At 45.0% G+C, this 15881-nt stretch overlaps 1 protein-coding gene across 7 annotated transcripts in view; it reads left to right on the top strand.

Annotated features, from left to right (window-relative positions):
• The window catches only part of BIN1 (bridging integrator 1), a 95179-nt gene that overhangs the window by 75108 nt on the left and 4190 nt on the right, over positions 1–15881 (top strand). For 3 of the 7 annotated variants that reach the window (XM_014954643.1, XM_014954644.1, XM_014954642.1), the window contains 7 exons: positions 703–853; positions 4357–4485; positions 7246–7353; positions 8810–8833; positions 12341–12433; positions 13200–13310; positions 14774–14875. In XM_014954643.1, the coding sequence (XP_014810129.1) occupies positions 703–853; positions 4357–4485; positions 7246–7353; positions 8810–8833; positions 12341–12433; positions 13200–13310; positions 14774–14875 (718 nt within the window). The remainder of the gene's footprint in view (positions 1–702; positions 854–4356; positions 4486–7245; positions 7354–8809; positions 8834–12340; positions 12434–13199; positions 13311–14773; positions 14876–15881) is intronic. The other 4 variants (XM_014954646.1, XM_014954645.1, XM_014954648.1 and 1 more) reach the window with 2 other exon arrangements.

Genomic DNA, 15881 nt, shown 5'->3' with positions numbered 1-15881 from the left:
CTGGAAAGGCAAGAGCTGAAGGGGTTCATTGAAAACAAGGCAGGGGAGATTTTCCGTAATAGAGAAATCTTTAGTAGTAGCCAGAATGTCATTGTTTCTTTGCTGTCTGGAATGATCTGTGAAAACTCTGGCTACTTTGCCCCTCTCCCAGCTTACCCAGTGTGCACCATGTAGAGGAGTATGATATTCTATGATTACAGCCTTAGTTTAGGTGTTGAGAATCTATTAGTCATAACCCATGCAGGTGTCAGTACACCACCACGCAGAAAAATTCTTATCTGTAAAATTTAAAACTAAATGAGCTGCACAGAGCTCATTCCCCCATCTGCTTCCTCAGTATTAAAAAAATGTGACTTAATGTCAGGCACTTAGTTATGTTAGAATTTAGCAGCACTAAGGATGCCTGGTTGGTTTTTTTGGTTTTGTTTTTCTGTGTCTGAGGCAAAGTATATTTAGAGAGTAGCCTGCTGCACAGTAATGCTGCTGCAGTGTGTTGGACTGCAAGTGACTCAGCAAAGATGCTTCTCAGAAGCTTGTAGAGGCTTCAAATGTCTTCATCATGTGTCTGGGCAGGGAAACAGAGATAATGGAGGCCACTGATCTGTGCTGGTTATCACAACTCCTCCTAGGCCTGGCTCAGACCTTTCTTCTCTCTCTTTCTCTCTTTCCCTCTCTCTCCCTTTCTCTCTCCCCTTCCTTCAGTGACAGCACCCCAGCGAAAGCAAATAAAAGCCCCTCGCCTCCACCAGACGGATCTCCCATCACCAGCCCTGAGACCAAGACTGTCAACCATGAGCTGGAACCGTCCACTTTGGAAGCGCCTGGGGCAAGCATCCCAAAGTCACCATCTCAGGTAGCGTCCCCATGACATTGACCATGTCTCTCCAGTATTACTGCTGATGGCACAAGCTCCGTGAGTGAAAGACATCTATCAGTTGCTTTTTTGGACCTCTTCCTACTACTGAGCACAGAGAATATGGCGTGACAGTTGTTCTCCTTCACTGTTTCCTGAGAATGCAAGTTGTTTGTTGATCATCTCTATATCATACAGGGAAGAACTACGCTGTCTCTGAATGCCTCTAGAGGGGGAAAGTCAGTAATACATTTTACTGTCCTGTAAAATGGCCAAGAAGATCCAGGGAGGATGGAGTTTTAGCTAGGTGAGGAAGTTTGTTCTTTAGATTTGAATTAACCCATGGAATTCAGTGGTCCATTTTCTTCCCAAGAACTTCCATAACTGAGGAAGGTTCAAATAAAAATATTTGATATAAATAATGATAAGGAGAACATCTGTACTTTGCATTATGATATACTTTAATCTGAAGATAAAATATTATGCTAAAAATAAAGGCATTATATTCTTTTGCTATGAAGAAATTAGGTGGGTACCAGGAAGAAGACTGTCTGTTATATGGAGTCTGATACCTTCCATGTAGCCTTTGTTAGTCCTTTCCTTACACGAGGCACCCAATGAATGGCATTATTACAATAGCAGATGTTGCTCCTGCTACTCAGCGTTATCTTATGATACGTTTTACTCTAGGATTTAAGGAAAATAAAACATTTATTTCCTTTTCCCATCCCCATATTTCACAGTGGGGGAAAAGCTTAGTAGGGAAAAACAGTGACAGACGCTAAATTTATGTCTGGTGCCAATCCTTGCATTTCAGTAAGTGGGACACCAGTGAGGAGTCTTCCAGGAAGAGTTAAAGCTGAGAGAAACTGGTAAGAGAAAACCCATCGCTTCTAAAAAAAGGCGGATGCAACTCAGAACTTTCTTGCTTCTGTCATACGTAGCAGTGGGATTTCAAATCCAGCCCTGTGGTGTAGGCTGTCTCCTGTTTCTGGAGAGCCTCTCATAGTATTTTTCCCTCCACTGCATTTTTGATTTTCAAGATAACTTAGGCACAAAAGGACATGTTTGTGCATTGACAAAAGGGTCTTTTCCAGCCCTGTGAGGTGTGTGGATGCCTGGCAGTGTCTTTTCAGGACTTCTCCAGGGTCTTTGCACTGCTCAGCATTGCACAGCCTAGAGTGGCTTTTCCACCACCCTAGGACCTTGAAGGAGGGTATGTGTATGAGGGAGAGAGGATAGCGTATATATATCCGCAGTTGCCTTCCTGTTTTTTCAGAGATTGCTGTAACTTGATTGAGACTTGGAATGAGAAATTGTATAGATCTATTAAGCTGTTCACTGCAGGCTTCACTCACCCTGCCTGTGGACTTGTCTTGCTGAGTTTGGCTCCTTCCCTTTCCTTGAAATAGCACACACAAACCTTGTTTTTGCCAGGCTGCAAGTGCTTGCTCATTCACTTGCTGCCTTCCTGCCCACAGGAATGGGGCTGGAGGCACCCCTTGTCGAGCAAGCAGAATGTTCCAGTGCGGCTCTGGCTGGAAGCTCAGATGGGCCACCAGCAAGACTGAAATGGTATTTGCAGCTAATGCTGCCACCACCTGGCAGCTCTTTCCCAATCTATATTTAATTAATTCTCCCAGGCTTCACTATGTTGAAGAATGAGAGCTCCATATTAAGAGATGGAGCCCGGCTCCAGAGGGAGGGAAGATAATTTCAAAGGTCGGACTTCTGCTCTCAGTTACACCACTGAAGCACTATAATGACACTTCTCAAATTGGTGCAACTGTGTTGAATTTAGACAGATAAAGCTCTGTGGGATCCAAGTCAGTAGAAATATTTTAGAGGATTTGTTTTATTCTGGGCAGCAAAGTGGTTTGTACTTGATGAATTTCCAGGTATAACCCAACATCAATACACAATCCAGTTGTCTTTGAGATGTGGTTTTAGACTGCAGTTGGAGGTAATGCTGGACACTGTGGAAGTGGTGGTCTCCAAGGCATTAATGCATTGGAGGGAAGGAGACTATTTTAGAGAAGTAAATAGCAGAAGAGTCAGGATCTTTTTGACTTTAGAGTTTGTAATTGGAGCCTCGTGTTTCTGCAGATGGTGGCTCTGTTCTGAGAATAGCTTTTCTCTGAAATTTCTGGTCTCTTCTTGTAACTGGTAAGCAGGAGATTTTCAGGAAGGGATTGTTACCAGGGAACATGGACACAGCACCTTCTGCAAATAGTGAAAAGTTGGAAATGAACACACTACTTTCATTATTTCCCTATGCCAGTTATTCAGTGGAAAATTTGTCTTTACATACTCACACTCTCTAAAGTAGTTTAGCCCCATAGAAAACTGGGCATATCCTTAGCAATCTGAATAAATGCCTTGTAGAGCTCAGCTATACGCTGCAGGAGTGTGAACACAGAACTAGGAGTCAGGGATTGCTCTGTTTCAGACGTGGGCCTGACACTGATATACTGGGTGCCTGTTGTCGGGTCACCTGCCTATGATGGAAGATCAAGTGATCAAGTAACTGTAAAACATCACTGTAAATGGAAAGCATTGTCATTGCTGAGCATTGCTATGGTGCTGGCAACTTGTATGGCTGCTCTGTTTCAGCACAGCAGCAGCTCCTCAAAGTTTGATTTGATCTAGAAAAGGATGTGGATGGGTTGACCTCAAGAGAGCCTACCACGGCTTCCCACAAGGTTGTGGATGCAGTGTCAAGCTGAGTCTTTTAGAATGGTGGTAGGTATTAGAATGGGTTAGAGTTACAGGGTCGAACTTTGTTATGTGTTCTCTGGGATCTCCATTTGGGAAACATGACTTCATTAGTATCAATGCTCATTGGTGAAACTGAGAGCAGAGTTGGGCCCACAGCAATCATGGCTTCTAGGGAGTCTGAGTTGTTCTTACCTAAAGCTGAGAAGTGGTAAGATGCCATCAAGAGCTCCTTCAGACCCTTCTTACAGTACACTGATAACTAGTGCACCAGGGAACCAGTACTGGGCAGATCAGAGTCTGTCCTCATGGTCACTCACCCATAATAGGACAAGTGGAGTCTGCTCTCTCATTCCCTTAGGTATGGTAAGTACGGCAAAGGGAGGCAGCGCTGGCCTGGTCTATTGAATCGTGTTCTCAGTAATTGATCTGCTCCCTTCCCAGTGGTTCTTCTGAAGGTTGCACATGCCTTAATTATGTATGCATGTCCTGTCAATGCATATTAATTGTGTTACGCTTCTCCTCTGCAGAGGGAAACTTGCCAACGGCTGAAGTGTAACTAATGATGCCAAACCTTCTCTGGAGGCGTGTGGTTGTTTTTTTGATTTGTTTTAATTCAGCCCTTTACCCTCCCTCCCTCTCTCTTCAGATGGAATTGATTGGACCCTGCTATATGCCTGTGGTTGTGATTTCCCTCTCCTTCAGTTTTTGTGGCTAACCTGGTTCCTGTCTTTGGTTTTTTTGGGTGTCGCCGTCTGTGCTGTGGCCATGTGCTCACTTGCATGCAGTTGAGAAAAGGGCCTCCGGTGCCTCCGCCTCCAAAAGTCACCCCCTCCAAGGAGATCAAGCAGGAGAACATCATCAGTCTGTTTGATGACAATTTTGTCCCTGAGATAAGTGTGACAACCCCTTCGCAGGTTAGCTGCTATGCCCTGCCTTATATTTGTCTGCCTCTGAACTCTTCCTTTTGACTTTTCTTCTCTTTGGAGGTGTCAAGCCATGAAACCTGGTCAGGTTAAGGAGGAAGGAAAGGTCAGGGCTGGATCTTGGAAGGCAAAGGGGTAGTTAGGAGGCCATCTTAAAAGGAAGGGTGGCTAGAAGGCAGTTTTGATTGACCCTTTGAGAGCTTTGATTCATAGAAGAAACAGGAGAAATGCAACTGGTGAAGATGCCAGAAAGTAATCACTGCATTAGTTAAGCAGCAGCGCACAGGGATTATGGCTCCTCTCATGTCCCATGGCATGGTATCTCCAGACCCACTCATCGTGGGTGTGGATGAAGCACATGTTTTCTGCTCTTGTACATTCTCAAGTGCTGACCCTGACATCTGTGCCAGTTCCTGGGAGAAGGCAGTATCATGCTCTCTATGCCTTGGCACATGGGCTTTGTGGTGATGTTTAAAGCCACACCTGCACAGGAAAGGCCAAAAGAAATTGCCTGAAGTTCTCGTTACAGAGAATGGGTGCCTCCAGGTCAAATGGGCAGGACTGTGCCTGCTGCCAGTTCAAGGCTGCTGACACAGCTTGTCACTCTTCACCAGTCAGCAGCTCCCATCAGAATATTTCTTTCTTGCCATGTGGCACCTTTTGAAATCCTGAAAATGGAAAAACATTTTCAAATTATATATTTTCCTCTTCGCTTTCCTTATGATTTACATCACTGCAAGAGAGGTTGCCCCAGTGAGGAATTCTGTGTGGAATCTAGGAGAATGGCAGTCCTTATGTGTATAGGAGCCTGACCAGATTTCTGGCTGTATCATGAGACACCTACATCTACTTTTTTATATATATGAAGTATGTATATATTTTTTTTTCCCAAAAAATGCTTGTTAAAGCACAAGTAATGTCTCTATCAGTGCTCATCTGTGACTCATTCCCTAACTTTGCCTTGCATCATGGTGCTCCATTGCCTCTGGTTTGCCACCTTCCACCCAGCTGCTGAGTAGCAGAGATGGAGTGGGGAGGGAAGGATGCCCATGTCAGGTTTTGCATTGCAGTAGATAAATCTTGCAGAGCATAGAGATAATTTTCCAGCAGCATTGGAAGGTGGGGACCACAGGCAGCTGAGCAACCCTCTATCATTCTCCGTGCTTCCTTCTCCTGTATCATAATGGACAGATCTCTCTGCCCCGTGGTTTGTACCATGTGTTTCCATGTGAACGCCAGCCCTTAGCCAGACATACGCTTCTACACCTGATCAGAGTCCTGACCCAGGACGGGATCTGCTGTGACATTCAATCAGATGGAGTTTGGGGGAGACCTCTGGTTGCCAGAACAATCTTCATCGAAGCACCAAAGCCACTAGCATTCAGCATGTTGTCCAGAGCCAGCCTTTGGTGTCTCACCACCAAACAAATCTAAAGACTGGGATTTGAGCCTCTCTGCCCTGGATATGCTGGAGGAGCATACTAGAATGCAAGTTGATTTTAGCATACTGGTCAAGATTTATTATTGTGAGACGGGAGAGCTTGGTTCCTTGTGCTCATGCCTGTTGATCTCAAAAAGAGATGTTCGTAAGTGAGAGAAAAATGTTAGAGAGTTGGAGTAAGAGCAAGTTAGAAGAGGTGAAGATTATGGTGGTGTGGGTTGTGTTCACAGGACTTTCTCCTAAATGGGGTCTCTTGCTACTTTCTAGGAGTTTTTTCTATGGTGGGACTATGATATAACTGTGGAGACCAACCTGCCAGACTTGTTGAGCTGTTGGAAAGGTAGCTAAAGCAGCAAGCTTGGGAGGTCAGTGGAAAAGGGGGCAAATATCCTTGGACTTTTCTGGAGAGAGCAGCTTCCTCTGAAGCTGAGTAGAAAGGAGTGTCTTATAGTGGTTAGATTAAATCTAAAAAACAGAAGTGATAGTTCAGTTTTGAATACTAATGGCGTACATCCTTTGTAGTGACTATTTTATTAATGGTAATCAGGGAATGTGCCATCAGGGTCTTTAGCTAGAGCATTAATCAGTCAAAGGGAGTTACTCTGCTGATTTTGAAGATAGTAGCAAAGTCTTTCAAATTTGTGCTTTGTTAGAAGACTCATGTGGGTGTGTTTCTCAGATGTCCAGATGAAAAGCATTGGAAACAGCATTTTTTGGATTGAGGAGTGATTCAAATCCCTCAGGTAGGGTGAGGTGCCATATTCTGTGTTTCTGTCTCAGGAGGAAGGGGGAATTAAGAGCTTTGGGAGTTAGCTCTGAGGTCCCATGGACTTGCCTTTCAGAAGTTTGAGTGATTTTCTTCCTGGATCCATGTTCTTGAGACAAATTGTATGGATGGTGGCTCTTCCATATGTGGCTGACAAAGTCTGTCCTGGGCCTTCAGTACAAAAGCAGCTGGATGAGCTATGGGGAATAGAAGGGCTCATCTTCTGTTTATATCTGAGTCAACAGTGGCAGTGATTCTTTTGACAACAGCAGGTCAGATGCTTACACCATGTCAACACATTTGGGCAGGTGAGAAGACGAATGAGTCCTGTGGAAAACAAAGGTTTGGTTTGCAGTGGCATCCATGTGAACTGCCCGTGATCATAGGCAGCGAGCAGTCAGGAGTCACATCAGGTGTTTGCATTGCCACCACATCTTTTGCGCTTGCAGCCTTAGCTCCTGGACAGCACGTGCCCTCCCCCTACTGTGCGTGTGTGTGTGTGTGTCTAACGCTCGTACTGCTTTTCTTCCTCACTGCTGCCAAGTTTGATGCCCCTGGGCCCTTCCAGGAGGGAGCCAGCCTGTTGGATCTGGATTTTGATCCCATTAAACCAGATGCCACTGTGGGGAAGACCCCCACGCCCGCCTCCCAGGTTGGTTCACGTCACCGTTCCTTCTCCCTTCCATACCTGACTTGTTGCCAAGTGTGGTGTGACCTCCACCCACACGAATGATAATGTGGACCTGAGCTGTGGGTGGCTCAGACCTGTGCCTTGCAGATGGGAACCTTGGTCTTCTCTGCTGGATGTGTTAAGTCTGGTGGGAATCAGGTGGATATTGGCCAGGCAGCAGTCTGGCACTGTGTTTGTGGGATGCTTGTGCTTTGCTCTGGTGATCTACTGATTGACAACTCATTTAGATTAATGTATGTCCCTCCCTAGATTAGCATCCTCTGTATGCTATATGCATTTAAACTGGATAGGAATTCAGCCTCTCTTCTGTGCTCCTGCTATAAATTGCTCTCAAAGGGATTTTTAATAAGCAGACTCTTTGATAATCTGCAGTTACTTCAGGTGAATAAAGCTGTAGATGTCTATCTACAGGCCTGCACAACAGACTTTTGTAGCAATAAGACCTCTCTTATTAGAGAGATCAAACATTAAGCATTTGATTCTTCTAAATTAAAATACTGTATCTGCAAAATACTAGTTATTATCATACTTTGGTACACACCAGTATAGCAAGCTACCACTTTCTGGAACTTTAAGTGGGCAGGTTGGCATTTTGTGTCTACTTGCCTGACAGAACAAGCTACATGCCAGGATAAGCTGTTTCGGTTTGAGGTTTGTTTTTTTTTTTAATTTATTTACTGAGAATTTTTTTTCCTGAATCACCGGTCATAGCCTGGATAATTGAGTATACTGGCATAGGATACGAGTATAAAATTGGCTTAATATGGAATTACTTGTTACCCTTCTGGAAAGCAACAAATACTACTCTGAGTAGGTTTTTCAGAACTGCTCAGCGATACTAAGTTCAGTGTTCCAATGTATTTCTTATTACCTTCAGAAGTCATTAAGAGTCTGAAATCAATACTTTCTAATGTTAACCACATCCTAGCAAAAAGCACCTAGTTTTCAAGGCAGTCAAATTTATTTCCTATAGGGTGGGCACTATGGCAAAGTAGTTCAGATATTTCACTACTGGTCTGACAACACCAGTTGAAGTCTTGTTCTGAAATCATGCTAACTCTACTGGGTGTGGGTATAGGGGAGCATGTTTAACTCTAATGGACCACAAACTCCTGAGGTTTTTTTTCTGGCTGTGTTGTCTGCCACCGATAATTGAATGTGGCGCGGCTGCCTCCTTTCATACCAGAGGTAGAAAAAAACCCCCTTATTCAAATGCCTTGGTACTTAAATTTGACTATGCAGTGGGGAGGGGTATATAGATTCAGGTACTAAAAAAAAACATTTTAAAAACATGCAGAGATAAGTGTTGTTGAATGTTTATGTCTGCATCAGTCTGATCAGCATCTGTAATGTTTGTACTCACTGAAATAATCACGTATAAACATGTTTTATTTTTGTTGCTCTTTGACATGCTTAGTCTTTACCTTGGGATTTATGGGAGGTAAGAACTTCATATGGCTTTCACCTCTCATCATGTACTGTGCATGTTGCAGTGCCATCTCTGTGTGCATACCTGTCTCCTTTTCCTCACTGCTTTTTCTTCCTGCTTACTCCAACTCAAAGTTGCTCCATGTGCTGCTGAACCCACTTTTGCACTTTCTGTGAAGCCCCGAGGGCAGCCACGTGTTTGCAAGTCAGGTCTGGTGCTCTGAAACTTATGTCTCCACCAGCACACAATCCCACTGCCTTTCCCTGCTAACTCACTCATCTTTTCCTTGGCATGTGCTGTGATGTTATCCTCGAACTTAACCCCACTGTGGCATCGTCCTCACCCTCCACTCCCCAGTATTTCTTAAACTCTATACATCCTGTTGGTCTTGTGTGCGATGCACAAATGTCTCAGCTGCCCCTCATCCTTACTGCCTGTGTCACTGGGTATCCATACATGTTTGGGATCATCTGTGGTGTTTGCTGCTTGTTGGCCGTCATAACCAGAAAGGCTGGTGTGATATAGCTCAGCCTGTGTCTACACTGAAAGTTAAGTGCAGGCCCAAGATTTAGCTGACATCTGCCTCAACCTCAGCTTTGGAGCTTGCTGCCAAGGGAGACCCTACACATGCTCTGCATCTGAACCAAAGTCAGACCTTCATTTGTGCCCTCTAGCTATATTGGGCCTGGGCAGGTCTCAGATTGCTGCAGATTAGCCTGTTGGGAGATACTTCAACCACAACTTCTTCTGAGCCCCTCTGGACAAACAGCCAGTGGTGTGGACACTCAAGCCTGCTGCTTAAGCTGGCTCTATCCCATGGTGCAGATGTAAACTCATGCCCTTGGCTGATACTGGGGAATTGAGTCCTGCCAACCTTTCCATTCTCAAGGATCAGATCACCACCTAGACTCAGGACTTGGGAGGACACGACTTAACCCTGGCTGAGGGCCTGGCCCAAGGACTCACTGCCCAGTGTTCTCCTTCACATGAGCTTGGGTCATATCAAGAAAAATGTATGTTTTATCACCCATCAGTGTTTAACATCTGTCATTCCCCTGTATGTGCATTGTCAGTCTGTCTTAGTAAGAAAGAGAAGAAATCTGTGTTCTTGCAAGGAAAGATCTCGTGCCTTTCGAGGCATCCAGAGGCATCAAGGCACCCCTGCTGGGATGGACAAGGGTGAGGTGTGACTGTATCTGATTGAGCTGTGCCTACTGTCTGGGATGTAAAAAGTGTTTTGGGCCATTTCTTCCATCCTGGAAACTGATTTTATCCAAATGACAATTTAATCAACTGGGGAGTGCTACTAGACAAGATGTTCTCACCTTGGCATACCATACACAGTTAAAGAGCAGAGCTCCCTATAGCTGGGTAATCCTCCTCTTGCTCTTCAAGCCTTCTGCAGTTTTTTTGCTATAATGATATTCTTAGCTGTTATGAGAGGGATCTTTTTGCATGCCATGAGGTTAACAACCGCATAGAAACTTGGTTGCAGGAGAACTTGCTTAGTTTTGCAGACTAGGAAACTTGCATTTGGTGTGTGTGATGCTGCTGTTGGAACAACCAAAGCTTTCAAACCTGGTAACAGGGATGCCCACAGGTGCAACAAATAGAAAAACAAGTAGCTGACATGAAAATGCCCTTTGTTGAAATTCAGGGGATTAATTTAGATTCAGTTTCTCTGGTTATTAAGTACTGCTTTAGCAAACTAGCTGCTTTTAAAAAAGAAGCTCATGTTGAGCTTATCCACATAAAAACTCTGTTTGTCCAGATAGAATTGGATGGACACCTGTCCCAGTTCCAGCTTTGCTGAATCCAAATAAAAAGCAACCTGGGAGTTAATCTAATTTACCAGGAGAAGCCTTTGTAGTGTTTCATACACATACATTTACTGTAGCACCACCAAAGCTGCTGTGGGAATGCTCTGCAGGATGGGAACTCTGTAACATCCTCTGGCAATATAGACCTGTGGACATGGCAGTGGGGAGGCATGAGGAAGGAGGTGATAGGAGAAGAAAACTTGTGTTAAATGGCACTATTGGAGCAGCCGAAGGTAAAATAATGGCTTTTTGTTAAATTAAGGATGTATTTCTTTGTTATTGCTGCTGTTATTAAAAAAAAAAATACTTGGAGCATTGTGCCAGTGTGTGGCTAGTGGGTGTGGAGTTAAGAGTTAACCATGGTCAGTGCTTTACACTGTGCTTTTGTAGGGTTGGGGCTGTGAGAATTGCAACATTAAGAAATCTGCACAATGCCTTGTCTTGAACATGGTTGTACTCAGGGGTACATACATTTACCCAGTGTATGAGGCATGCTAAAGCACATTTATTCACATGTTAAAAATGGGAAATCTCTGCACAGCAATCTCTGTTGTGCAAGTATGAAGTAGGAATCTGGTCAGATTCTGCAAAGAGAGGTGTGTGCTATCTGGTATAGTGAAGAAGTGGATATAGACTGACCATGAAGACACTTGGAATGCAAATTAGACCCCTGAGATTCTTGTTGGGAGTCTTCCCAGGTGCTGCCCGCCTCCCAAAGGGCTGATCTGCAGCATTGATGCTACCAATCCAACTTACTTCCTGCATTGCTGCAGTTTCTGGGAAGGGCAAATGAATAGCTTTGATTTTGTGTTAAAACACAGTTAGCCTGACTTCAGGCAAGGGAGAATAAAAGCTTGAACCACTATAAGTGTATCAGAGGTGTTTGGCTGGTCTTTTACTGTGCACAGAAACCCCTGTCCCTGGGCTTCCTCAAACAGTGTCTGCCAGGCAGTGGTCTGTAGGTGATGCTGAGTATTTCTCCCTGGTGGTGGCAGCTTTTGTGCGTTAAAAACTTCCCTCTCCTCACCAACACAAATGTGTGCACACACCATGGGGAATATTCATAGCAAATTCTCACTAGTGGAATATTCACAACAGAATCAAAACTCATGAGTCTGGACATATCCAAAATCAAAGTGGGTGAAAGTTAGCACAGTTTTCAGTTCAGTTTGCTTTGGTGCTACTGTCATGTAGATGCTGCAACCAGACTAAGTTCCGTATCTGGACACACTATTGCCATACTCTTCTGGTTCTGGGAGCATGCAAAGGATTAAATATTCCTTGATTGTTGATCCTTGGAAGTAGCCTATTGAGAGATCCTTGTCCCTCGGTGTGCAAACAGACGTATTCCCATACAAGTGGGCAATCTATAGGAAATAATAGATACCGTGCGTGTGTGAAGTAGGTCTGCAATTTAGACCATAAAAAGAAAGAGGCGCAAAGGATTTTTCTTGTTTCATTTAGTTCCTCTGGAGTATTGCCTGCTGCGTGGCTGGAGTGAGGGAATGCAGGTTCACTGGGTTGCAGAGAAAGAGGGAGACAAGAAACCTAGTGAGATCCTGAGATTTCTCACCTATTTGTCAGCAGATGGCAGCAATCAACCGCATAGAGCACTTGGACAGCCTGAGCTGCACTTTTCTGCACACACGTGTAGCTGTAATGAGCCTAACTCTCCACCCGGCTGGCTTTTGTATTGCAGCCTGCAGAAGCAGCCCGTGCAGGAGCTGAAGCAGCTGGATCAGAAGCAGCAGCTGGAGCTGAAGCATCTAAAACCGAAGCTGATTCAGGATCGGTAAGCACCTTGAATGACAGCAGTGCCTTCTCTCTGTCACATCCCTTTGTCTTACAGCAGATGTGGGAGGCTGGGCTGGGAAAATGTGTGGCTGCTTGGAATAACACATTCCTGCCACTCCAGCAGTTACAATGCTCTTATTCAGAGGCCAGTCTTAGCCATTGCATTTTATTTGTGTGATGCTTAGAGAGAAGATCTGCTGGAAGAGCCACAAAAAGAACTGTCCCTTCACCCAGGTTGTGAAGCCAGCCCACAGCCCATGCTGTGCTAAGCTTGTGGTGTTTGCTGAATTCTTCCTTGCTCACCATTTCCTTTAGCTGTTCTCTGGGCTCTGCCTCTGCCCCCTGAATATCTAGGGTTCCTCTTTCTTCCCCAGACACTGCCATCTTTTTAGGGTGGCATCTTATGGCCGCTTGGTTCCTATAGGCTGTTACATCAGAGTTGTCTGTTTCGAGAGGGCTCTGTAAGAACTTCATTGTGACCACAGTGAATGGGAAATGCCAGGCATTATGGGCCCAGAAAAACTCTAAATCCTTTCTGCTCTTCTGCAGCCTTAAGCACAGGAAGGCAGAGGTCACCTCTCCTGCCTTCTCACTGCTGCCTCTTCTGTCCTTTGGGGTGTTTTTGTCACTGGTGTGCTGGGAAAACCCTCTGAAGCCATGGGTAGGGTTGGGATGTGGATCCTCCAGGGCGGCCTTGGAGCTGCAATTTTGGATTCTCTTTTCTGAATGGCTTTTTTCTTTCCCTGGCTGCTGCCACCTACCAGAGCCCTCTGCCTGCTGTCGTTGTGGAAACTTTCCCTGCTACTGTCAATGGCACTGTGGAAGGAGGCGCTTCCTCTGAAAGAGCTGACATGCCCCCAGGATTTCTGTTCAAGGTGAGTGCGTGGTGGTTGGGCACTGAGTTTCTGGTGATTTTTTTTTTTTTTTTTTTTTTTTTTTTCCCCTGTAATGAATTAACTACTTTTGCTCAGCATGGCCAGGGGCTATGCCTCATTGAAAGGGAAAAAGAAAGTTGAAGGAGAGATACACCTTCCTGTCCAGCAGCCTAGCTTCATGCAGTTCCAGATTCTTCAAAGGACTCTATAAGAGCATTGGTGTCTAAAAGTCTGGCTGTGCTGTATAACAAAATCCCTTCTCCTCTCTGCTGCAGTTACTTCTGTCTCTGGCGGTAGGGTAGTGTCAGTCACAGACTCTGGGTATTACATAAAAAGCTGTGCTCCAAACTGCAAAAGTTAAACTTTGATGCAAGTTGCAAAAGAATAGGGGTTGGAAACACTAGTAGGGACTGAGGACTTCATGTCTGGGGAAATTAAAAAGCTAGGATGAACAGAGAAAAACATAGGATTAGACAGCAAAGTAGGGTGGATATTCTGAATATGCCAAAGATCACTTGCAGCTTGTTTTGAAGGTGTGGGGGAAGGAGTGATTCTGGATGAATGTAGGCCACAAAATTAACATGCAAAATACAATACGGTGGCAAGACAGCACAGATGCATCATGTCCTGAAAGTGAGAAATGATAGTCTCCTTTTTTGTTTGTTTAACCTGCTTTAGGAATGTTTTTCTTCTGCTTTAATCATGTTCATGCATCATTTTTTTTTTTTCCTGGGAGATCTACCAAAAGCAGAATGAAAAAACCCTGAAGAACAATAGGAGGCTCATCACATTTTGATAGGTTATGTGCAGCACTTTAGTGCTTGAAGTGGAGAGATGCGTTATGAAGTAGAAAGGCTGTATTGCAGATATTGATAGGAATTAGGCTGAATACCAAAGAGAAAACACAGCAGGATACAATCACTTGAAGATCCAAACTTGATACCCTTCTCTGTTTCCTCTCCCTGCTTGCTGTGACGGAGATGGGAGGCTATAATCTCTAATACTTTTGCAGTCCAGCTGCAAAAAAAAAAATATATAAAATACAGGGCACCATTTGAGTGCATACAGGCTTTCTACATTGTGAGGTTTTTAGGCCCATAAGATGGGAATTCAACTCTTCTAAAAGAGGACAGGGAGGAGGTGCTGATGTGTACCAAGTTGAATGAGATGCACCAGGATGCCCTTCTGCGAAAGACAAGCTCCATGCTGGGCTGCATGAACAAGCACGTAGCCATTAGATTTAAGAGAAGTGTTTATCCCTGTAGATGTGGCATTTGTGAGCCAAGCTTGCCCTGCGTTGAGCAGCAAGTTGGATCAGATGGCCTTTCATCAGATGGCCTCCAAAGGTGCCTTCCAACCTGAATCATCCAGCCAATCAATGAAGTGGAAAGCCTTGTCACCCGTTACAGAGCTGGGTGAGAGAAGGCTGGCCTCACCCAAGCTCTCTTCTCCTCTCCCCATAGGTCCAGGCCATGCATGATTACACGGCCACCGACAGTGATGAGCTGCAACTGAAGGCTGGGGATGTGGTGCTTGTGATTCCATTTGAGAACCCTGAGGAGCAGGTGAGTGGGGAAGACAAGGTGAGCCTGGGCGTGGGGGGAACCAAGGGGATTTCCAGAGCTGCTTCTTCCTCCACTAACAGTTGGCTGGCTGGGTGCGGAGCCATCAGTTTGTGGCTGGGAGCTGGCGGGAGAGCTTGAGGTTGGCTTCCTGCAACAGAGGAGGACTCTGCTTTTTATTGGAAAGTAGAGACAATATCCTGCATAAAGCATGTGAACTAGTCATGGCTTCCTGTCACTAGCAGGGCATTTGAGCCAACGCAGAGCCTGTATTTTGCCTCCTTACTGCTCCTGAACTTGGTGCACATTTCGTGGGACCACTGCAGTGCAGACTGTGGCATTGGCAGGAGTGACCCACAGCTTATGATATTTTCTCCACTTTTGAGAAATGCTGGAGCTCTGAGAAAGCAGCTTGCCATCGATCATGTCTTGCACTTCAGCATAGCAATGCCTGTTTCCAAAAGACAGTGTTTGGTCAGGAGATGGCAGCAGAACCAAAGGCTGGAGCAGGTTGCTCAGCCCCCAGAGAACAGCCTTACTGTCCATCTCCAATCTGAATTTAATTGGCAATGTTTTTCTAGAAGCCTTGAGTAAATCCTCCTCACTTGCTGTGTTTGAGGGCTTCCAGCTGATGCAGTCTGCAGCAGTTTTACTACTTTGGCTGAGGGAAGTGGTGATTTTATAAAATTCATACTCATGTCTCCAGATTTTTGTTTGGAAAAGGAAGGGAATTCTTCAAATTTCTTCAGTAGTCACCAGCTCTTTGGGTTTGGCAAAGCCCAGAGAAGATCTGAATTCCACAAGGAGTAAAGGAAAAGTGGTGTAGTTCGCTGGCCCCAGAAGATGTGAATCTTCTTTGTGGCTCAGCTGTTGGCTTTGTGAATTATGGAAGCAGATCTTGCTGCTGCTTGTGAAATGGGAGCTATGATGTGCTGGCAGTTCCCATAGAGCTAGGTGCTCTGGGGGGAAGGGTTGTGTGGGGAAGAGGCAGCGATTCCTTCTGGAGACA

This window comes from Calidris pugnax, unplaced genomic scaffold (genome assembly GCF_001431845.1).
Source record: "Calidris pugnax isolate Ruff unplaced genomic scaffold, ASM143184v1 scaffold103, whole genome shotgun sequence".
Taxonomy (NCBI): domain Eukaryota; kingdom Metazoa; phylum Chordata; class Aves; order Charadriiformes; family Scolopacidae; genus Calidris; species Calidris pugnax.
Note: the sequence above shows the minus strand (reverse complement) of the source record. Positions and strands in the feature narration are given on the sequence as shown.